General features: G+C 44.3%; 1 protein-coding gene across 6 annotated transcripts in view; it reads right to left on the reverse strand.

The window, feature by feature from the left end:
• The window catches only part of SPTBN1 (spectrin beta, non-erythrocytic 1), a 134,902-nt gene that overhangs the window by 74,272 nt on the left and 35,228 nt on the right, over positions 1-25,402 (reverse strand). For 4 of the 6 annotated variants that reach the window (XM_035565501.2, XM_050710061.1, XM_035565500.2 and 1 more), the window contains one exon: positions 20,585-20,781. In XM_035565501.2, coding sequence (XP_035421394.1) covers positions 20,585-20,732 — 148 coding nt within the window. In that variant the 5' untranslated portion in view covers positions 20,733-20,781. Of the gene's footprint in view, positions 1-4,073; positions 5,433-20,584; positions 20,782-25,402 lie in introns of those variants that run through there. The other 2 variants (XM_035565504.2, XM_035565505.2) reach the window with 1 other exon arrangement.

A 25,402-nucleotide genomic window follows, 5' to 3' on the forward strand; every position in this document is an offset into this window, starting at 1 on the left:
CATAACTTCAGAGGATCCTGGGTGTAGCAGATCTCACTACTCTAACCTAGGCCAGTCCTTGAGCAACTCGGACACACTTGTCAGTTCCCAGCAGCAGCTCCCTTTGGTCCTTGGGCACAGGCAGGGATCTGGGGATGAGACTTTCTTGCAGGAAACAAATTACATTTCCGCCTAAAATTCAACATTAGACAAACTAAACAAAATCAGAATGTACCACACAGCAGGGTACAGCATCCAGCTCCTCTGGAAGCTGGCTTTCCCCAGGCGATTTATCAGGAGCACAGATCTGGCCTGCTCCCTTCCCCTGGGAGTTCAGATTTGTGATTACCTCTGAAGTCTCGCACCTCTGGGCCAGCCATAGAGCTGAGGCCCAGCTTCCCAACTACATTGCAGGAACTGAACAAGCCACCAAGCTACTAACTGCCAGCAGTGCTAACAAACACCATGCCGTCCTGTTAGCCAGGTGGGAAGCAGCCTGCGAACAGCAATGACAGCTGCTCTCGCCCTGACGGCTTCCCCTGGCACTGCCACTCAGGCGCCTTCACCTTTGCTGCGGAAGCTGATACAGCTGCGGGGATCTACTTGCAAATTCCTGACTTGCATCTTCCTGCCAACCCTGAAACCCCTCCAGGACCCCCAAGGATCCTGGAATGTTAACGCAGCCCCAGTGATGTCTTGGTTTGCAGTTACAACCTATCTGTTTTGCTTGTCACGCAAGCCCTCAGCTGAACAGGATGTATTTCCTCCATGGACATACCCTGCATAAGCTACATGGCAACACGTTTTCCACAAACAAGTTTTGGGGTCCTGTCTTTACTTGCAGAGAGTTACTCCAGCCTTACAACACGATCCCTTTTTGCTGAACAACCAGCCGTGAGAACTGAAGCTCCACACCTAGGTTTAAGATGATAGCAACCACTGATACAATCTCTCGCTTATCATTCCAGGACTGGGCGAACAAACCATAATAAGGACTAACAAAGCTTACAAAAGAAAACAGAACTTGTGAAAGCATTTTTTCTCTCCACACCTGCACTGACATCCTCCTGAGCACCAGGACTGAGTACGCTGAGGAGTCCTGCTGATGATCTGGATTTCCCCTTCTAGTCACAGCCGCTTCAACACACGCCTCCCTGTAGCACCGTTTACACCGTTGCCACCAGCCTCTGCTTCTCTGTTACCACACACGGACTTCAGGATTTCTTTTGACACCGCAACAGCCTTGATGCACTCCTAACAACATCTTCTGCCACCTCCTGCTTCACTTGGGCCCCGCGAGGAGAATGGCGGGGATCCCAGCAAGGCAACCCTGCCCAGGTGCAGTCCCACAGCTTGCGCGGGCTTCATGTCCCCGTGGCACAGGGCTGGAAGATCTCCCTGAAAGGCTCCGCCAGCCACCACCACCAAGTTTAACAACAGTTTCCATAAAAATCACCACTTCAAGGCACTTAACAGAGGTGGAATGTAAGAGTGCCTAAGTGGTCATTCAAATCTGCATCCAAATTCGCTTTGTTGCTAGCATTTTAGGGCAGAATTAGGTTGTCTCCTGGTTCTTCTTTTCTTCTCAAGTGAGACTTACAGTGCCAAACCAACCGTATCCGCTACCTTAGGAAAGATGAGATCAGAGAGGTATCCTCATCTCATTTCTGATTCACACTTCTGCTTAGTACAGGGCCTGAGCACCCGCTCTCTGTACTTTTAGTCAAAATGTGCTCTTAAAGTGCTTTTCTCAAGGAAAGATTCCAACCTCTGCTAGGCCTGAACCATACCTTGCTACAGGCTAGTGCAAAGCCATGGATTCACATGCATACTCTCAGGAACTGTGAGAAATGAGGGGCAAATTCAGTGTGGGAAGAACACAGGTGGAGTCTAAGGTACCCTGTATGGTGCCAAGCCATGCTGCCAGGGGCAAGAGGGGTGAAACCCTGTTATAAAGGGGGAAAGCACAATGATAAGAAGAAAGTAAAGCTTTAAAGGTACTTTTTACCAGAGAGTGAAAAATGTTTTAAATGTCTCTGGTCTTATTCGCTTGTACCCCTTCCAACTGGTGACAGAATTTTAATTTAAAAGTCCTACATGTATTCAGCTCATCCTGGCTGGGTCTAAGCCTGGGATGCATGGAACAGCCTGCAGTGCCACAGAAGGCCCTGTGATGTTACCGGAGCCCCTAACAGGAAACAGAAGTCACTTGAAATTTCTGCAACTACCAAATAATGGCTGTTAGATACTCTCCAAACAAAGAGCTATTAATCCAAGGAAAGACACCTCTGTGTCTGCAGTTAAGCCACTCCCTTTACAGCACACAATATTTTGTATAGTTATTTAGCATTTCAGGGAGTGTCTAGTGCATAATTTAAAACATTTCCTGTACTGAAGCTCCACCCTGGCTGAGATCATTGTCAGCACTACTTTTCAAGCCTGTCTGTCCTCTCTGCAGCATGAATAAACAGCTATGGATGGTCTACTGCAAAGTCCCTCTTTTCAGAAGAACTCCCTGCATTTTATCTCTTTCGTTACAGGAAATTGCAGTAAATTTAAGGGGAGTATTGCAATCCCCCTTCCTCCCCCCAAGTCAACACCACATTCCACTGAAGCAAAAACTCACTTTCTGTGCTTTCAACACTGTGGTCTCCTTTCCTCTTTCAATGTGATGTAAACACACAGATAATGGATTCCTGAAGCAGTGACCCTGCAAATGATAAAATCTGCCTTCTTTATACTGCTAACTTAACCAGCAAAGAAAGAGGCATGTGCCAGCGCTTCTTCCCCTGTGCCACAGACTTACCGCACTCTTTTTAAAGCGAGCACTGCAGCCTAAGATCTGACAGATGACCAAGATAAAGCCTCTAACATATTCCCTTGTGTGCAAGTTCGGAGCCTGGATTTTCTATGCCTTGCCTGAGGAATGCCTGAGTTACCAGTGTTTAAGTTGCTGTCATTTTATCTTATTACATCCAGTACGCAGCCATTACTGCGAGCCAGTTTACGAGATAAACAAAGTAGTATGAATGAAAGATTTTTCTGCCTCCCTCCTTAAGCCAACAAATAGGAACATTCTTTGCACTAACCAAGGCTCTTCCTCCCTCTCGGACGGGAACCACAGGACCACGCTTGTGGCATAGACCACAGTAAAATAAGAAACTTGCACAGAAGGGATGAACTTCACTGTACTCCGGCCTTATTTACAGAGCCACATGGATATAGAGAAGGAGGAGGTTTGGCTTTGGCTAAGAATTCTTTCTGATTTTGAAACTGCAGTGCCAAGAGTTCATTCATCCCTGAGACCTGCCTTGAACAGGGAAGCAGCAGCACCTGAGGCAGGGAGACGCCGGGCCCAATCCTCCTCTAGGTCACCGCTGAGAGCCCGGGCTCCCAGCACAGCTCAGAGGCCTACCCTCTATCCAGCACGCCACCGCTCCCCAATAGAAACCCCTGGTTTCTCTTCCCATCTGATAGAGAAGGTAATGGGGAGGCACTGCAGGACGTTCTCTCTGTCTAGAAGTAGAATAGTACATGATAAAGAAAATTAGGAACATTGAATTGTGTGAATGCTTTTTGAGTGATCTACTATCAACACGAGTTCAAGCAAAGCAGCTTGTTTGGAAACGATGCAAGTGCTCCTGATTTGAAGAAATCAAGCTACCCGTCTTTACAAGGTGCAGGCAGGCAGTTAGAAAGAGGTGCTGTACTGCAAAGTGCACCCAAACAAAGCTACGATTTTACAATTAGTTTCCACAGTTACAACTGTATTTTATTTAAGGCAAAAATAAACAGAAAGACCACTTCCTCACTCTCCCCCTTACTGTTTAAAGTGACTTGGTCTGGTTAGTCCTCACCCGCACGGCTGAGTGGCTCAGCGCTGAACCAGCACCGTAACACTGTAAGACTGAGGACACCTTCACAGGGATAAAAGTTGCACGGTACCTTCTGAAAGCACGCAAAGCTTGGTGCCATAGCACTGCTTTTGGCCTCTGTTATCGTTAAAGCCTTGATTCAATGAGAACAAGCCCAGGCTAACATGTTTACGGGGATCATATCATAGCAACACTTACAAAAAAACAGCACGGGCTTACCTTGCAACTGCTTGAATCTTCCTTCTAACTGATTATAGTTATACGGTACCTGGGCTGCATATCCTGGGGACAAGGGCCCAGGCATACTGGTTGATTTTTGTAATTCCATTTACAGGTAACACAGGGATACGATGAACTGCAGCATAAAGAAACCACAGGTTTCTCTACCATACATCCAGGTAAATCCCAGCTTCCTCAGAAGTTTGGCTTCAGTCCCTAGAGAAAACGCTCTCGCTGAGCCCTAAGCAAATAACAGCTTCGGTTCAAAATCCAGCCGTGTGGGTTGGCGGTAAACTGCCTGTAACGGGTTCAAACTTAAAGCACCAGGAGGGTTTTTTGGTGTCTTGTTTTTTCCCCACTCCACTCCAGGCAACTCTCAAGTGCCTAAATCAGGTTTCAAACGCTCGCCCAGCACTGGCAAAACTCAATCAAATAAAAGCCAGCTTGCGATTCCGCCTGGTAAAAGCAGCAGGGAGCCACGCTCTGCCGTCCTTGCCGGCACTTGCAGGAGCCGCGCACACCTCAGATCCTTCTGCTGGTTTGTAACATAATCAGCAGCCGCCCGGGTGGAGGCTGATGTCACTTGATTACCATACGGCACTCTGGAGGAAACGAAGGCTGTACCAAGGGCGAAGGGGCGGCGGAGCAGGGGAAGAGCCAGACGGCGGGCGAAACACCGAAGCGGCTCCTTCCGCTCAGCAGCACCCGACCCACCGGGAGAGCTGGCTGCAGGGCCCGGCCGCCGACCCCGGGGCACCTCTGCGGCCAGGGGGCCAGTGGTATCTCCCTGAACAAAGCTGGTGGAATTACAAGCTTTTGTCGAGAGCCTCATGTAACGGAAAAGTCTCAGATTACTATCGCATGAAAAGGAGGGCGCTTCTCGTCGCTCATTTTCGAGACTGTTCGCTTGACAAAGCAACTCGTACACAGGAATGTTCATCCAGTATTTAGCAGCAGGCGAGGGGAGGGCTCAAAGAAGCGTGCCGTGCTCGCCACCACGCCAGGAACCAGCGAAGCCCTGGCCAAAAGACTCTTTAAGCAGCCCGCTCCTGGTGCTCTGTTTCGCGTCGCTTGCTGGTGCTGAGGATTCTGGCACAGCCCGGGGATGCGGCCACCCAGCCAGCGGGATGGCGGGGGCTGGGTACATGGGGGCCCAGCCAAGTGCAGGACCAGTCCCTGCGGGCTGAGGTGGGCTCCTGAAGATGCCATCAGGTCCATGACACGTTAGCCATCCCCCAGGTGTAGGAGCTCCTACCCTCACTCATTCTAAGCAAAATTAAAAGGTCAATTCTGCATATATATCCCCAATCTGAATTGTCTGCCTGCCTGCTTTTCAAACTGCTGATAACATTCATACAAACGTTTTCTCTTTTTTTTTTTTTTTTTAATTTCTTGCATTTCCAAATTCCTTTCCACTTGAATCAATGTTCTCTTCTCCTCCCACTCCATCCCCTCATTAAACGTTTCAAAATGTTGCCTTTGTTTTGATGCTGTATTTTCACAAGTTTTGAGTCATATAGTAATTTGAGGACAATTTCTGTGGGAGAAGCTCATTGCAGCCCCGGCTCCAGCGAGGCTCAAGCTGGAAATCCAACCAGCCATCACCAGCACCCCGGGGAACAAATGGGCAACAAATCCAGCCACGAGCAGTTATAAATTCAGGAAAAGTGATGGAAGTCAACACTTCTCAACTAGAGCTGGGGTTTCCAAAAACACACAGGCTGTTGGAAATGCCTGGCACACTGCTCCCTAAGTCATAAATACATTTAAAATATTTATAGCTTTTAACTATACTGGTTTGCTTAAAACAACAACCTATCCCTAGCCCAGAATTCCTTATTGTATTGATACAGAAGGGCTTTTGCTAGCATATTGCAGTGAACCCCTTTATATCAATAGAGCTGTGTTTACACAAGACTTGTGGTGCTACAGGAGACTTCAAGCTGAGCCTAAAATGCTTTGGTCTTTTTGAAAGCTGGCCTTCAGTCTTTCTAGCACTACCCACGCCTGTGCCACTGAAGCCTGTTCAGCTGCCCAGAGCAGATTTTTTTACAGCGTCAGGGAAGAAAAGCGACTGTACGGCTGGAACACCGCTGGACAACGGAGCGAGGTGCTGCAGGCTCGGGCCCTAAAATAAGTGTTTGAAAGGCAAGAAGGGGACTTGAGGAAGCACCTGTACTTGCTGCTGCTGCAGGCAGGATGCTGCTCTCAAGACAACAATGCACTGATGCTGGCGTGGTGAGCCCCACGTTCCTGCTAAACCTTCCCCTGGTAATCTCTGTACAGCCAGCTGTCCCTCTGGCACTGAGACCCAAGCAGTGCGGCAGCGGCCACCCGATTTCCAGGCTGGGGGGAAGGGGAAGACAAAAATACAGAGGGCTCCACAATTCACAAGAGCAGTGCTCAGTAAACTGAGCCGTTAACATCCAACTGCAAGCTCCTCAAAGCTCCAGGAGCACGCTTTGCCCAGCACACAAGTACAGGCTTATTTCTGTTGCAGGATTTTTTCCTGCAGGTTTCTACCAACAGCAGCTTTTGCCTGCAATGCCGGAGCTATGTTATAATTAAACAAAACCCTTCCCCTCGAGAGCAGGCAGGCAGCCAGGCCCTACCTGCAGGCATATCGGCTCATTACTGTCCCACCTTGAGCAAACAGGTGTTGCTATGTGAGTTCACAAGGCAGCCCTCAGGTCCAAGTGAGTGACAGGAGAGCTGGACTATTTTTTATCATCTTTAAGGGCATAAATCAGGAGCCAGGAACTTTTCCCCAGCTGAAAGTTTTCCCAACACCTTTGGCAGGCAATGCACTAATGCACGTGGCTGTTATTAAAAATATTGAAAAGTAAAATATTACAAAAACAAAACATTAAAAAATAAAAATAATCATTTGGCTTTGACCCATATAAAACACTGGCTGGCATTCCCCACCCTGTCATAAAACATTAATAACACCTACATGAATGTACACTTTGGATCATCCCCTATGGGACAACTGAATCTGGTTAGCATTTCTTGGGAATCGTAAGCTTAACAGAAGTTGGGTTTTGAGCAGTTTTTTTGTCCTGTCCCCCCAGTTCTGGCCTGCCCTGTAACACTCCATGCCACCTGAAAAAGAGAAGGAGCTGCAGCAGGTACAGAGCAGTGCAGGCTACACAGCAAGCAGGAGGAAAACCAGAGGACAGGGGAGGAATGTGTTTGAACTGAGCAGATTTTGTGCAAGCTTTAACGCACAGGGACACACGACACAAAGACATTATGGAGAACTCAGCAGCACTGGCTGTGAAACTCTGACCTCATTTTAGCGGCCATCCAGGTTGGCATTTGGGCTGAACAACAGGTCCCCAGGCAACAGATGTGACAGCTTTGTTAATGATGGTATCAGCTCCTTGGGATGGCCCTGATCACCGGGTGCTTCCAACTCATCTGCCAGAACATCACTTATGCTTTGCTGCGTCTCCTGCGTACATTTTGAAGGCTCCACTTAACAGGTTGGTGGTAATTCAGTAAAAAGAGCAAAGCAAAATGGGGATCTGCCTGGATTTGTGAAACTTCACACTGTATGTAGCAACTTCTTAAAAACGGGCATTCCGCCAGTTCCCATTTTTATTTGGGTAACATCAGCCCTAATACATTCACTTGCTGTTGACTCCAAACCAGTGACCCTGGGACCTGCTTACCGCTGTTACACAGCAATGCATCAAATTGATCCCAAGGTTTTCACATGCACAAAGCCCTTTTTATAGCTAGTTTTCACTCATTTTCTCTGTTTCTCTCTAATTGACTGCACTCTTGACAATACTAATTAGATTATATGTTATGGAGGGGAATTAATGCTTTAGAGGCCATAAACAAGATAACGTTTGAGCACTGATCCAAGTGTAACTTATCAAATCAGCCCAGCTTGAAATTGTCCATGGTGTGATTCATCCCTGACTACAGTGGTGGAGAACACTAAGGAGCAAATCATGTGTTAACTTCTGGTAGCCAGGGAGGGAGGTGGGATTTTTTTCTTAAATTTTGTTCCCACTTTCCTCCCATTGCTGTGAGATACTTTTTGCTTGTATTCGTTGAATTGTACCTCTCCCTGCTTGACTGGTAATGACGGCTTGCATTGTTTGTGTACTTGTTAAGAGTTATTAAATAAAAACGCAAGTGATTATCCACTTAACCATAAATACATGCAGTAATGCAAAGCGTGACTTAGTTGACATGATTAGAGCTTTGCAAAGCCTCAAGGAGAACAAGAGGTTGATTACAGGAACAATATGAATACAGAAGCAACATCTGGAGGCAGGTGCTTGCCCCAGAACAGAAAGGATCTGTCCCAGGATCTGTCTTGGCACTGCTTCTGAAAAGTGCTGCTGAGGTGAATGGGCTCTGACCACACAACAATTCAAGGGAAAAAAGCGATGTTAAAGCTAGCAAAATTGCCATCCAAATCCCTAACTATTAGTGTTTCTAAGATTGAATAAAACCATCGCTTTTCTTAGCCAAAAAAAATGCCAGAACTAAAATCTTAGTGTATCCCCCCCAAAAAAACCTACAGACAAAATTCTAAGAAGTTCCAGGCTAAAGATCCAGTTGATAACTTTTGCAGAAAACAAGCATTAGGTTCGCACCTTTGCTGTACTCCCACAGCCTCACTAGAATAGGAATAGCTACAAGTGGCCTGACAGCCTTATCCACCCGTCAGACCATGCTGTCTTCCAGTCCAGTCAGCCAAAGCTGGCTGGCTTTACTGGGTCGACAGGGAAGGCAGCATGTGTGGTGGACACAAAGTCCCAAACAGGCCCGCCCACAAAACCAGTCATCTATGCATATGTGAAAAACCAATGCGGAATTTCACAAAATGTTCCCCGGGTACCATAAAATAAATGCAGGCTTTGCACTGCTGTGCTCTGAAACAAAGATGTGATTTTACAACTCCACGAAAGACAATTATCTTTCTAATGAGAAGCAGCGTGCACTCCAGAGCTTACAATAATTACAAATCTGGTTAATCATCACCTCTGTCTTTCCTTTTTACTCTTATTTGCTCTTCTAAATTCTCTACTTGGTGACTAACTAGAAAAAGATGTGAGATAAAAAGGATGACTTATTAATCTAAAATGCCACCAAAAATCACACAAACATTTGTTCTTCTCCTGACAGGGGGTGAAGTTCATACACAGCCCCTCAGCGCCACAGTTAGGAACTGGAAACTCCATCACATCTGCCCCTCTCCACTTCTCTGCCAATGCCTCGGTCTGCTCAGTAACAGGAGAATCTCTCCTTGCATATGCGATAGTCTCACTAAGGCAAGATGTTCTTGCTGTGGGTTGTTCTAGAAACAGTTATTTTTATCAGATTTGACAATTTGCACAACCTTAGCCCTGCAGAGCTAGCTGCTCTCCCTCCAGTCCGCATACAAGATGCGGGAGCAGAGAGGAGCCCATCACCACGCCAAGTTCATCACACCTCCCTGCTGTGGGTACTGGTGGCAACAGAAGGGCTCCTCTCCCAAACTCACTATCCTGCCACGTGTAGTAACTGCTGCATCAGGTGAGAAAGCCCCAGACACAACAAGAGCTTCTCGGAAGCAACAGTTCAGAACAACAGAACAGAATTAACTTCTGTTTGAAGGGGATTTTAGGTCAGCGGCAACTACGAAGGCATTTGCTGCTCCAAGTCCCTTCCAGATGTATTCTCCTTGACACACATGGGCTTGGGAGACCCAGTGGAATCGAGAGGGAAGGGAAAGGGACAAATTAAAAAGCAAGGGACAAGGATTTATCACAGAAGGGCCTGCTCACACGCCTTCCCCTGGCTGGCCTCCCAGTGTTCTGCGGGGTCCAGGCACTGCCCTGCTCCTGGGCTGCTCGGGAGGAACCCACACGCTGTAACGAAACCTTCGGGGATCCTTGGGCAAATCAGGCCAGAATATCAATTTACTGCTCAAACCAGGTCAGTTCCACCTGGTTTCGGGTTTCAGCGTGAACAGTTTACACAACTCCCGGATTAACAGGAAAGTTGACATGACTTTTGCAAGAGCACGGCTTTGCACACTGCAACAGTGGAACGTCTGCCAGGAAAGCCTGCAGGGAAGGGATACACGATCACTTCACGTGTGGAAAAAAAAATACCGTTTCTGTTGGTACATATTGCAGTCCAAACAGGTTCTTCTGAACTGTATGGCTTTCCCATGCTCTGAACTAAAAGCAGGGAAGCCGTCCCTGAAGAACCCAAAAAATTACATTCACAGGTTTTCTCTGTGGCCCATGAAATGCTCTTGGCTTGCTACTTGACTTAGATTTAAAAACCTTTTAAAAAGCCTATGAAAATCAAATATAGTACACAGGTATGCACTTAACATACTCGCTTTCTCTGAAATTTTGTCATGAAAACACTTCTTGTTTTTCTTCCAGAATAAATTGTACAGGTTTTAACATGCTTTTTTAGAAGCTGGTATTATTTTGATTGACTCCTCTCACCCCTTTCCTCCTCTGTCTGAATTGCACCTACATTTATATGTAGGATGGAAAAAGAGAGACTCCCCAGTCCTTTTTGTGCTCTTCCACTTGCACTGTTTTTTTTTTTTTTTTTTTTTTTTTTTTTTTTCCAGAGTTTGACTGTGAACACAGGAAGAAGCAGTGTTGCTGCATTATGAATTTTCATGCCTGAGTGATTAATCTTGTATTTCCACTGAGCCAAATGAAAATAGGGTAAAAACAGTAAGCTGAACATATCTTTAGGGTCTCTATTTCTACTATTTCCCCTGCTTCCCATACATAGAGCAGAAAACATATAGGCTGTGTTAATATTTGCAAATATATCTTAATGGTGACCAGCCACACACAGACTGTGAGTTCAGGGAAAAGGCACCTTTCCGTTCCACCAGTTCCATACACGGAGGAACTCAAGCCCTTGAACTAGAAACCTCTGAACTTAACTGGGCCTCCTAAAGAACTTTAGCTCTGCTTATACCCAAGCAACAAAGCTCCAGAACAGCCTTGGTACAGGCTTGCATTGACCCTGTAGCTCATTCAAAATAAACCAGACAGAAAGCAGAAGGAAAATGTAAGAAAAAAAAATTGCTGGAAGTTGAGTTTTGTTTTTTAATCCTAGATGTAGAACCATGAACTGAAAGCCTCACTTTTAAAGCCAAGGTAAATGAAACATCTCTTTAGCCTAAAACCTTCTTCCTGTGAACCTCACCCACAAAATTTCACCGTCTGGGGATAGCCTGTCTGCAAAAAAGCATAATGATCATTTGACAAGTACTGATTGTCTGAAACTTGAAGATATTATTCCACAGTAAACCATGTATTTCATTCTTATATATAAAGAGCATATAGTAAATATTACACATGCACACTTAGATGTACAAACACTGTCCATGCCTGACACACATCCACCTTAAAGGCTTAATAACATTTAAAGAAAGAAAAACAACATAAAAAACTGTCACGCAACACAAAGTGATTGAAAAAAAAAAAATTGTGGTTGCTTTGCTCACTAGAAGAGATCAGAACTGCTAGGAAGAATGTCAGGTACTAAGAAGTAGCACTTGGAAATGAATTTTCATCATCCTCTGTACTTGTCTGGTTCTCACTCCTGTTACTATTCTTTTTGCCTCTTCCCATCAAGGCAATTCACCTCCCAAGGCAATCTGGGTTTCTATCTCTCCAGGATATTACCTCAAGATAAGAATCAAAGCTCTGATCCAAGGGGATGATTTCATCACTAATCTTTCCCCATTAGAAAAGCTCCAAGGTTAACAGAAATTAGTAAACATTTTTTAATCCTGTATTGAATTTCGCTTTGCAGTATGCTCTGCTACACATTATTTATACTTCAGGGAGTGCTTTCATGCAGTATCCAAGCAACAAATAGAAAGAAAAATTCAAGGCACATTGCAGATTTGGCTGAATAAATAAAATAAATACAGAAACATCACTAGTTAGTTGCTAAAGACATAAGAAAACATTCAAAGACATAAGAAGAGAAATTCTGCATACGCATTTTTTGTGGAAAGACTTCTTTTAAATTATAGGCTCATGACTAGGTTCTGAAGTGCATCCACGGCCAAGCTCATCCTTGATAAAATTGTAAATTAAATTAAAAAAAAAAAAGATATTGCCAGTATTGGCACAAAGTTTCTATAAATGAGAAATCCTTTCCATTAAGATGATGCAGCAAAATATCTAGAACAACTGCATTTCAACCAAAAGCCATTACTAGTTATCCCATGGTTTCTCTGCATTAAATATCCCCAAAACATTGGTTCCAACAGCAAAGATGAAGGCTGAAAAAAGCCTAATGCTCAAGTTCCCCATGATGGCCACTATGGCTCAGATCCCCAGCTAGTGTAAGTCAACGTGGTCTCACAGAAGCCAGCAGGAAGATGCCAATCCCATACCAGCTGACAGCTTGGTTGGTTGTTCTCCTAACCTCCCGACTTCAGCGTGGCTTTATCCCTGCTCTACTACCGTGCCTGGCTCAGCTCTCACCAGCTATGCGGGAGGTATCTCACAGGCAGTATTCTTGCTTTCTTCAAGCAGCTGGGGTAGCCAGAGTGTTTTACTCACCCAGCCCTACCCGCCTCTCATTGCTGGGCTTGCCTGTCGCTGCTGCAGAGCGCTGCACCACTCCTCTCTGTTCTGCAGGCAGCCAAAAGCACATCCCCTGGTGCTTTTAGTCTTTCCTGATGCCATGGTAATAAATGAATGATGAAAACTACAATAGACAGGAGAGCTGCACTGTGCCAGTCCGGGAGATAAGGCAACACGCTCACCTAAAATCCGTGCCTGTACGGACCATGAATGTTAGTGCAGTGACTGCGCATCTAACAGCCAGGTATGGCAGAGCAGATTTACTGCTGTCAGGCTCACCCTTGTGGGTATTTCATTGGTCAGATCCTAAAAGCAGATAGGCATATGCATACATGCACACGCAGTCAGTGAACATACATTAGTTTTCCATCTTTTGCCTCTAGGTACAGATAGCTTTTTATTATTTAATCACTTCTCAACTACAGCACTTTTTCACATGTCCTACATTTACTACAAGAATGTTCTCATACCTTATTTTACCGAATTACCGAACTGCTGTCCTTAGCACAGTGTCAGCCCTCTGTGAAGGAAGGCCTGGTGTACATCTGGAGACCTGATGAGAAACTACGAGCAGCAGTTACGGTACGTGTATTCCAGCCCGAGACCTTACTCCACAGGAATTCAAAGATCTGAAGATCCATCAACACAGCCCCATTCACTGCTAAGACGCTGGGCTCTCTGTGTGTTCTCCAACCTGATATTGCTTCATCTTGAAAGAATTTAATCAGAGACGTAGAATGACCGCAGCTGCCAGACTCTGCACGCAGTGTAGCTGTGGAAGCTGTGCCTTGCCATGTCCCTGCAACGGGCAGCTCAGCATCCGATCCTGCAGCCTGCTGCGTCCCGCCCAAGCACCACGTGCTGGACCAGTTATTCACAAGGCCGCCGTCACTTCCCTGCATCGCTCCCTTGCTATGCAATCCTAAATACTATTCATCGAGCAGACAAGCATGCATGATTGCAGATAACTCAGAAATTACCCTCAGCATTCCTTTTTTCAGAAGCTTGGCTCTATACTCAGGAGGCTACATGGTATCATGGATCTGGTACCCGATCAGTTTGCAAAGATCTGATCGACACCTCCATGCTGTTTGCACATTACTCATCTGCTTCCAAAGAGAGGACAAAACTCCAAACTATGCCTAACTGTTACCAAAATCATGCTACCGTGACAATGAGATACAAATGGCCCTTCAAATTACATTTCTGATGGAACATCACTGAATACAAGGTGTTCACATTTACTTGGAAGCCATTTTTATGTAGCAGAGACATACAAGGATGTTTTTTGGAGGGGAGTCAATCTACTAATGATCTTTAAAACAAACAAACGTGCTAAGAACAATATATTATTTATTGTTTGGTTTTTGCCATTTGCTTTGGAAATGCTCCTTCACCAGCAACTTCAAAAGCAAATGCATTAATCACCAGAGCCAGATGGGCGAAGCTTTCCTTGCTTTATGATAAAAGTTCAGCATTCGTCGTAGTCACAGCCAGCACTGCAGGTGACGTGCCCTAAGACAGCAGCTTCGCTGCTGCCGCACTTTCTCTCTCTTGATGTTGACGTGGCACAGAGCATGCAGAACGATGCTCCTGTTTTCAGCACAAGCCTCCTGCAGATTCTGGTCAAGTACAGCAGCTTGGGAACTACAGCTGAGGAACTGTCCCAGACATAAAATCCAGAAGGAAAGCACTGGGTGAGGTCCACACTTGGAAAAGCTTTAGGTGGAGTAGTTTCATCAGCTTCTATCTGAGCAAAATCAGATACTCACCTTAGTAAGCTTGCACTGGTCCTCTGGCTGCTAACCATGGACTTACAGCCAGCACCGCCAGGCCCATGCTGAGAAAATGCATCTGCAGTTTCACTGCCAGAAAGCTTTTATTTCCGTTTACTGTCAGGTGAATCCGTCACATGGCCTTCAGACTTGATCTCCATTTGCCTCCATGCTATTTACAGGCATTAATACACTGCAGATTTCTTTGTCCTTAAACACTTGTTACTGAAATTACAAAACTGGTTTTCAAGTCCCAAACACCTCAGGTATTGGATGTTTATAAACATTTAATTAACTTGAGACCTGAAACTTCATTCTGACTGTGCAGAATTCTTCTTTCAGTATACTCGTGGTTGGAGCAGTAAAAACTTTGCTAGAAGAATGAAATTAGACAACAGGGACCTGAAAGTACATTATACCTCAAAATTCCTACAAGCAGGACCTTCCTTTTGGCTTCTGGGGCAGTTCTTCTGCTGACTTTCTGTACTGGTGCTCTCATGGGAACAGCTCAAGTACCAGGGCCAAAAGGGCTAATTAGCCCCACATACTGTACCCAGCACAGACTTTCTTCTCCTTTTTTATCCTCAAGAAACAGGCACTGCTCTATACTGAAGAGGAAACTTTTCAGTACCCTAACTTCAGTGACGATTTTAATGATTTTCCCTTTCTACTTCTAGAGAAGCCAATTTACTAGCATGAATTACCAGCCTCTTTTCTCCAGCCAAGAGGGACAACTAAGGAAAGCTACACTACCAGTGCAGTCTCTTTACCTGTTTTCCCGTAGGAGGGCCACAAACACGGTGAAGTACAACACTAGCAAGTATCCTGACCTATGCTCAGTCACCTAGGTGGAGCTGGAAATGGAATGCAGAGTTTCATCTGCCCTGTGCTAAGAAGATATGCCTCTGTTATTTTATAAACTTTGAAACTATTTTCAATCCATATGCCAGACAGCTGAGTCACAGACCTTCTGGTCACTCAGGTGAACACAGAGGACAAAAGGGCAAAACGTAAATGAGCAGGGAAGTGAATGACCTTAGGCCAAGCATTTTTTAATACTGAATTAGCTAGCTGAAGAAAGGGGAAGTTTTGGAGGTGACAATTCTCATACTACCTGAAAACAGCAGCTGAGCCAGCGAGCATGGTACGTCTGAATGTCACAGTCCCAGACGGAGCATGAAAAATTCTGCTGAACAACTGAACTGTTTCTGTAGGCTTTCATAAGAGCTCTGTTAGCCAAGGCGCTGCACAGCAAATCTTCTTAGCTAATGGTCCTTGATGGACGAAATGCGACACTTGAGGATTTGTGAATGAAGAATTTTGCACAAACACGATATCCTTTCGGCTTCTGCTGAGCAGGTAGAGTTACCTGGTCTTCCAGCAAGACCTTCCAAAGAACCATGGAGAACAAGGGCAGGTGAAAGATGATTTCCTACAGTGGGGTATCTTACTTTACAAAGCAGGGATCAGTTACCCTCTTCTCGTATCAGTTGCAGAGCGAGTGAGTTCAACATGAATGACAACCAATCTGGTTGCATATCCCTTCATCAAATCTGAATTCTGATTGAAAGCTGAGTTCCCAGGCACTTTTTTCAGTTTAAACTGAAACTATCATTAGCGTTCTGGTATTCGTGATATACAGACCACTTTGATAGTATCTGTTATCAGCCGCTGTGCTGACGTTAGTGCTTCTCTATTATTATTTCTCATACCTGCTATAAATGAGCTGTTCTCCATTATGATGTTCTGATCACAGATTATTCTGACTACAGCCTCCTGCACTGCTCTTTAAACATCTCACCGTCCTGCTGGAAGATGGGGCCATTCTGATTCTTTCTAGAACAGAATATCAGACTCTGGCTACAGAATCCACTTCTTGCCTACCTGCTCTGTAAACTTTTCTTTTCATTTAAGGTAAAGGAAGTAAGCTTCATTTGAATGACAGTAAACTAGAATCAACACAAGATGGAACTTCACAGTAGAGGCACTTCACAAGTTGTTGAAGGATGTGGACAGAAGATGCTTGCACCAACAGCAAGATTCATGTTGAATACCCAGCCATTAGTCAGGCAGCATAAAATGCTGATGGCATTTCTCCTTCTGACCACAACAGCTTGTTGCATCTTACAGATGGGGCGAGTGCTGGGTCTTTTTATTCTGAAACCTTTTGTACTAGGACAAGGAGATAATGCTACATACAAGTGTGTTTCATAAACTGCAAGACATCGATAGTCTTTTGATTTACCTTGTCAGTTCAATGAAAGGAAGACATACTGAAAGTGCTGGACATCCCCAGGCAGTCATGGGATGAGATTAATCTAGAACCTCTGGAAAGAAAAATGCTGTTGTCCGAAGATGGCCAATCCAAAATGGCTGCCCTGAGACTCAGAGGCATGGGAAGATGCTGGTGCCTAAAACAAGCCACTGTCCTTCTAAGTCAGAGCAGACTGGTTGCTCCTTAACGAATTTAGGCCCTGCAGATGGTACATGACTATTTCTGCCTTGGAGAGTGGTGACATTCACCCAGGAAACAATGGAGCAGTCAGTCAAATTTGGGATTTTAGAGCCCAGAAGTGCCTCCTGAGATCAGCCAGTCCGGCTTTGTGCACAGTACCAGCCACAGGCTTTCAGGCAGTGATTATCATGTTTGATCCTGTGACAGGAAGCTGAATTAGAGGATATCTCAGACGAAGACTGTCTCCATTGATAGATCATAATAACGGAAATTATCGCTATCTCAGCTCTAGGCTGAGAGTCAATTTCCCTAGCTATAAACAACCTGGAAGTCTCTGCCTTTCTGGGGAGACGCAAGGAAAGGCTACCCACCAGGAAGCATATCAGAAAATATATGTTGAACGGTGCTGGGAGTATCGTGGCTCAGTCTTTAACTATACCGTCTGATTTGCAATACAAACCTCCCTTTGCTCCTCTCTCCCTGCGTCATGATTAGGATTTCAAGCAGTGCTGCAGCAGCGGCTCACGCTCAGCCAAGTTTTGGCAGCACACAGTATTATCAACACTAACAGTAGAAAATTAGAGGTACGAAATATACCAATTTAAAATAATTGTGCGTAAATGCTTTAAAAAAAAGAAAGACATAATCCTCTGGGACAATGTTTAAATACAGCTCTGAATCAAATCTTCAGCAAAATGGCTTGCTTTGAAATTGGTATTTGTTTTAGGCTACCTAAATAATTCAAGAACTTTCCTTGCATTACTTCTCCTTGAAGTAAGAGTTTCATGTTTATTATTCATTACTCAGGTGTGGAGCTCCGCTTGCCGTAAAATTAAGTGAAACAACTGAGAGCAGTGAAGGCGAGATGTGGGACCTGAATCCTGCTAATGAGATTTGTATTAAAAGCAGTTCCACACCCAAGGAAGGTAATATAGTTTATGTCTGCTAATCTGGCAGGAGTAAAATGCATTTTTTCCCCTCAAACAAGATCAAACTAAAAAACTCAGGTCAAGATTTTTCTTGTCTAGCACTAACTTATACCAACCTACCAACATATGTATCTGACCAGCTACTTCTGACCCCACTTCGCACAGCCCTGTTCTAGGTCAGGCATTTCACCTGTAATGCAAATGTACTCTGTGATGAGCTGCTGTATAATTAACAGGTCTTCTAAAGGCATCAAGACCTAACTCATCCCCCCTTTCTGCGAGCAGTTGCATTAAGCCGATACGGTTACCTGCCTCATAAGGGTGACACGATCTGCTCTCTGCACACCTGCATGAACTATTTCATCCCCCTGCTACTCGGCTCCAAACCTGATCCTGCCCTGAGCCTGGCACATAAAGGTGTTCTGCATCTAATGCATTCCCACAGCGGCATTAAGAGGAGAAAGGGTATGCTGCGCCTCAGTCAGTCTCATCGGAATCACAGATTAAGCAGATGATACCTTTGTCTCAGTACAGTAAATTTAATAAACCTGCTTCAACTTGTTATAAAATATTGGGTTTAAAACTAAAATTCCAATAGTGGAAAGCTCACATATTTTGAGCTGTTTTCCATGCTTACAGCATGTCCCATGCTACTGAGGCATTTTGTTCAGAGGTCAGGAATGTGGGCATAGTACCATGAGAGTCAGGAAATCATTTACAGAATGCATAAAAATTGCTTTGCAGGGCAATGCCTCAGAGCTGCGAGGACATGACATAATCTCCTTGCTGCATAAACAAATTTGGTTAATGTTCAGCCTTTAATATGCAATAGGAAAATGTTTTAAGCAAAAGCAGACCTACTCAAATTTAATTTCTCTGCTGATGAGAGTGTAACTCAGCAGAAGACAGCATGTACTACAGAAGCTCTGCTACTCCAGAAAATCTGTAGTTTCAGCATTATTTACTAAATACTAACTTTCTCCATCTACCAATTCCTCCATTACAGGACTGCTGAGATATTCTGAACACCTCCAAATGAAGATATTTTGAAGCAGAATTTTGTTATCCTTCTGATTTTTTACAAATCTGGAAACTAACATCATCACCAATCAAAACAATGTGAACACAACCAAAATGGTTAATATCTGATGAGACCGATAAATCATGCATGTTGCTCAAGTAATTTAGAATTCTAAATTTATTTCTACAGTGAAATATTAAAAAAACTCATTTTAAAGGTGCCAGAAATCTCTTCCATGAGAAAGGCATATTTATCATACAACAAAACACACGCACCTTCTGAACACAATCAATATTGTTGGCTAGAAGTAACATTTCAAGTAATCTATTTGGAAAGGTAATACGAAAATGGAATAGTTACTGCTACCTTCTCCATCAGGAATTTTGACACCCAGAAGGTTATATTAACGTATGCAAGCAGAGCAAGGTTGTCAGCTGTGGCCACAGAAAGTTAGTGTTAACTCTGTTGTATCACTGCAGTCATAAAGGTGTGGCTGAAAGGATACCAATACCTTCTACAAAGAACCCACTCAGGATAAAAAATGAGCAGCTAATTATCCACATGTACCTTCAGAGAACATTGGGAATTTTATACTTTCAATTACATACACTGCACTTGCCAGCCAGTATAATCTAGCAGGGTAGTTTTGGCAACAGATTAAACACATTTTCTAGCACCCCCTTTTCCACAGATTCAAGTAAGTTAGTGTCAATTCATTTGAAAAATTTCAAGTTCTTTAACGTATATATTTTAACCTGCAGCAAGTGTCCTTCAACTGACTAAATAGACAATTATTATTTGAAAGAGGTTTTAGCTGTCTTTTTAAAAACATTTTTTCTTGCTCTCCAGTGACTAATATTTATACTGTGCAGTCAATTCTAGGGCTAAGCAGCACTGGAATGCCTAGGAAGCCTATAACTTACCTGCAGCTACTTCCATGCAACATCACTGAAATTGGTCGGTCTCAATAGCTTAAAACGAGAATTTTGTTTTTGGTCTTATTTGCTTAAGAATTCGTTATCTTGTTCTTTATATTGAAAGGAAATCAATTTAAAGCAGCTTTGGTTATATACCCCAAAGAACTGGGATACTCTCCAAAGAAATTCCTTTGCTGTGATCAAGTTTCCAGAAGCTTCTGCCTGAGCAGATGCTCTTTCAAGAATCTGCATCTGAAATAATTTTTCAACCACAGTCAAGATCTGAGTCTCTGATTCAAAATGTTAACCTCTGTAGCTTCTCCATACCACTGTCTTTCCAACATGTCAATGTAGTATTTTAACCCAAGCAGATGAAAATGTAATTAAAGGATACCTGTATCTGTGTTGTTTTTATACCTAAGGTATCACTGAGGGATAACAGTAAAACACATCACCCTCACACACACACACACAAAAAAGGAGGGAGAAAAAGAGTCAGTACAACCTTATAATTAAGAAAAAATAAAATACGGATGAAACGTCTGCCCTCCTGTGCTTACACCAACAAAGTCTTCAAAGTTAACTCGAGCCGTCAGGTTTTGTGAAATGTCATATACAAGCACATCCTGCAAAGCAATGTGAGACCATCATGTCCCACTGATGTCAATGGAGGAACAAATCTCAAAAAGTGTTCAAACTGCATTTGACCTCAGGAAAATTTCAGCTCCAGTTGACTGACAGGGTGAAGGCACTGAAGACAGACAGGATCCCATGCTACCACCTACATGCAGTCCCAGTGTTTTGCCTGTGTGAAGGTACTTACCAGCTAGGGCCTTGATGCGGGATCGCTCAAACAGGCGAGCAGAACTATTTTCATTGTCCCAGTCATCAACATCCCAGCGGTTGTTGACATCACTGTACTGCTGTTGGATTTCAATATTGTCGTAATCTGTCGCTACTGTTGTCGTCATCCTGATTCTTCTTAATCTATTCTCAGCATCAGACTCTTCTTAAAATCCTCTGAAAAAAATACATAACATGGTGGGTTTAAACAACATACATATATTGGAAGGAAGTAGTAAAGTTACGACTCAAGACTTTTAAAAAATCAGTGACTGAGTAAAAGCCCAGGTGCGAGCTCAAGAACAGATTACATACCAAACAGCCCTTGAGAAAGCAAATGAATGCTCAATGTCCTCTTAAAATAAGAGGAAGAAAAAGGACTTTACAAAAACAAAACTTAAATACCAATGTTTTGCTGCATACACATATGCAGAATTGTCACGCTCAGCTCTACAGGATGAAAATGAAACGGTGCAGTAAAACACTTCCATAATTGTTGTTTTCAAAAGCAGTCCGTCTGTTAAGTAGATCTCTGAATGTTGACTAAAGCATATGGACCCATGGTAAGACAGCTAAGAAAAACCTGAAGGGCAAAGAAAGCCTTGACACCTTTAAAAAATGGTGCAAATTCTGATGAAAAAATGTAAACGCTTAAGAAGTCACAGAAGTGTTTGACCAGCAGAAACCTTTTAACATAGATTTGAAGAAACGTTTCTTTTTTTCACACACACACTGACTGTGGCTGGTCCTGGGAATATTTTGATGAGCTCATCCAGCTAAATATGCCAACTGGTGCATCGCTCTGAACTCTCCCTAGCAACAAAGTGGTAGCCCACCAACGCAACTCGTTACTTGAGGGTCTCCTCTTCAGGCAGCAGGACACCGGTAGCATATGCATGCTGGTTTCTAATTAGAATTTGCATGCACTTATCTGCAGGGTAAGTACAAAAGAGCCTAACACCTCCTCTACGGGAATAGGAGAGGTTATAAATGGCTGCTGTTTCTTTCCTTCTGCTCTCTCTCCTGAAGTTGTCCCTGTGATGATGAAAATAGCCAAACAGGTAACAGGTCAGAGCGCAGGGCTCCTTGGCAAGCACCATGCCTTTCAGCCCAGCACCAGCTGCAGAGCCAGCCCAGCACTTCCCCTGAGAGCCCATAACCCCCGCGTGGGCTGGGCACAGCGACGTGCCCCCACCTCCCGAGCTCACCCCGACGAGATGGACACCCCAGCGGATAAAGGGGCGCCTGGAGCTGACTGGGGTCCCCAGCGAGGGCGCAGCTGCAGGGCACGATGCCCGCAGGCAGGTCCTGCAGCCGGCCACTTGGTGCCACCTGCTGACCCGGGGGAACAGCACTCGCCTCAGTTGCCCCGCTGCGGGCTGCGACAACGCCTGCTGTACACCGTGGGGCGGTTACACTGATGGCTTTCCCAGGCCCAGACTCGTTCCAAAAACTGCTGATATTCTGCAGCTGACATAAATCCAGCTCACAGAGAAAAAAACATATTTACTGCCCCTGCTCAGAAGCATTACTTTTCCAGACAGCCCTAGGATAAAAGGCCAGGTTGATTTTCTCCTATTCCCTACCAAGTATGAGAAGTTTCTTCCTGTATTTACTTGCTAAGTAATCCCTTCACTTTGCACAGAAATGGCAAACAGGCCCCATCCATGGCTGTCAGATAAGCAGCTGCTGCTGAAGCCTGCTTGTGAGCTATTCAACCTTTACAGAAGGTGGGAAGAAATCGCTTTAGCTATAGTAAGCTGCCAGTTAAATGACAGAATATGGAAAAACCTGCTCTGGGAAAGGTCTTTGAAATGATCCTCCTTCACCTCCTGTGCCCGGGCTGACATCCTCCAGGAGGAGCTCTGACGACGGATGCTTTTTAGGCTGAACAACCCAGAAGGGCTTCTGCCACTACTGATAATCAAAACGATATGCAAGGAAAGGGGCAAGGACTAGATCCCAGCAGCACATAGCAAGGAGCATTTCTGCACAGCAATCACAGGCTGATCCTGATCTAGTCTCAAGCCTGGACAAAAGCCTCCCATTGATTCCTGTACAGAGGCAAAAATCAGGGTTAATTCCCATTAAATCCACAGAGTATCCCTGCTATAAACAACAAGTAGAATTTGACTGTTACATAGCATCAGGTTCAATCTTCTCATCTGTCTGCATTCATAATCGCCCAGTAGAAGAGGAAATGTGCTGCTGGAAAAGCAGTGGCTCATACTACAAAAATAAAAGCAATAACCCTAAAAACTGGATGCAGCCATATGCTTGTTTAGTATAGATGCTGCAAGCCATCAAATTTCATTTATTTCTGTATCACCTGTGTTCAGATCTACACATAACTGGATCCAGACTAAATTCAACTGTAACTTGTGCTTTATTTCTTCCCTTCCCCTTCTTGAGCATTACACAAGCAATATCTATCCCAGATAAAACTGAATGGGCATGAAATGGGCCTGTTAGTTAAACCTATAGGGCTAGAAAATGTGCACCTTTGTTCTGGTCCTGTAAAGCTGTTGAAATTAAAAGAGATGCCTGTTTCACTGGCTGACACCAAGCCCTCTTTTCTAGGATGCCAACACAACAACACAGCCACAGCCACGAGAGGTAAGAGAGACACACTGCAGCGATAAAAATAACTACCTTGCAGCAAAGCACTGCTAGGATGAGATGATGATACCACAACTGAATCCTAACTGTAAATAAACTCCTGTGCCCTCTTCCATAGTAAGAGCCAACTGCATAACATGCAGTCACAGCCTTAAGCCCATGCTGAAAACTGTTCTTCCTAAGGCCCCGCTGCTCCTGTCCAGCCCAAGCCCCAGCACCTCGGGGAGCAGCGTGGGGAGAGAAACAGCAGCTGTGATAGAAACCTCCCTGCTTCTCACTGCAGAAGTGCTGCTCCTGCAGATGGGCTGTGCTAGAATTGCAAGTCTTGTTTCTAAGTTATGGATATCCCTATTTGACAAATGGAAACAGCACCACTGCCTGCAACTGCCCAGAGCGTAAGGGAGAAATGCTTGACAGTTCTTCCTGGAGCTCTTGATGTAGCTGAGTTCACTATTAGTAACCTCAGGTGTAATCAGCCACCCACAAAATTAGCCCTGCATTTGAAAGACATAGGTGAAAAAGCTGTATGTATATAACAAATGCATACAAGTAACACATACATATTTATTTTAAGCCTGACACATTATTTGCACTGAATTGCTGCTCACTACCATAATTTTATTTGGTCGGACTTCCACTCCTTGATGATCTCGACAAGTCCTTTGTGAGCACGGACTTGTTTTCCTAACTGCGCAGTCAGCACGGAGCAGGAGGGGGCTGCATTGTTCACCACTCGCTTACTGCAGCGCGCTCCACTCATGCGCAAAGCGCCCACTGCCACCCTTGCAAGAAATCACTACAGAGGATGAAGCACAGGCAAAAAGCACTCAGACAGAAGAAAGCCTGTGCTCCAGCAGGAAAACAACCTTTGCAATTTAATCATCCTGGGCTTTAAGCTGAAACAGCAATCTAATAAAGGAACAATGTTTTCTTGTGGAGAGCCAGATGTAACATGAATTTCAGCTGTCAGCATCCTGAGCGGTCTTAATAGAGAGGGCTCCAAACCAACTCGTTCTCAGAACATGAAGACAACAAGCATACTGATCACAAGACATTTTAGAGTGGCTGGTCCCAGCTTCATTACAATTCGCATGTAGACTCTAGGTGCCCTTTAGACAGGGCTTAAAAACAGAAAACGGGCACTGGGGTTTCTCACCCAGTCCACGTCCTCCTAAACTTCCATGCCCACACTGAATGCAGTGAGGCCTGGGAGTCACTAGCAGGCAATTACAGGAACAAGCAAGCACCGCGGTGAACAAGAAAGTAGCAGGCTATTGCTCCCATCCCCAAAATACTCAGGACAGACTTGTCAGTATGGGTAAAAAAAAAAGGTTTTGTAACTTTGAAACCTTCTGTCTTCATTGGTAAAACGTAACACATTATTGCTTTCTGCAGAGCTGATACAATAGCAGAAGACCTCATGAGAATAAAGAGATGAAACCATTTCAAAGCATTCTTTAAAATATATGGCATAATTTGGGGGTGGAGAGGTTGGCGTTATCTTCAAAAAGAATAAATGGCTTCAAGAAAGAATCAGCTACCAGGAAAAGCATTTTCTCAGTTTTCAAAGGCAATATCCAGGGGTCAGACCTTTTGTATTTACTTTCATAAATAAACCAGATTCTGCTCCATTTGTTTCTCAGATAATAGAAAACAAACAGTTTTATTCAGACCACCTGAAGAATGAATTCATTTTTAAAAAATTCATTGGCTACTTTCAAATGCAATAATGTAATTCACAAATGGGCTAAGACTATAATCACTAAAATCCTGCCATAACCAAACATCTGGAATTACTTCTTAATAGTTGCATTTATATTTAAAGTAAACATTATTTTTTCAAGTTACTATTCTCCTGTTCAATGTTGTAACCTGTTGTTAGCTTCATGTTACTCTTACTACCTAAGAATTGTCAAGAGGTTTTACGATGTTATGATTAAGCAAAATTTGAATAGCAATCCCAAATGGTCTCATTACTTCTCTAAATAGCCTATCCCTTAGCTAACGCACAGTTCAACTGATTGCAGTTTCCCTGAGAGCTAACGTGAACTGCACCTGACTGAATGGCTGGGAGGGCTGAAAACGGGACACGGACACTTGCAACTCGAGGTTCCTAGACCACATGGGGCCAGAAACAACTATAAGCACAACCACTGCAGTGAAGCCAAGGGCTCTCTCC

The sequence above is a fragment of the Cygnus atratus genome, chromosome 3 (genome assembly GCF_013377495.2).
Source record: "Cygnus atratus isolate AKBS03 ecotype Queensland, Australia chromosome 3, CAtr_DNAZoo_HiC_assembly, whole genome shotgun sequence".
In the NCBI taxonomy this organism is placed as follows: Eukaryota; Metazoa; Chordata; class Aves; order Anseriformes; family Anatidae; genus Cygnus; species Cygnus atratus.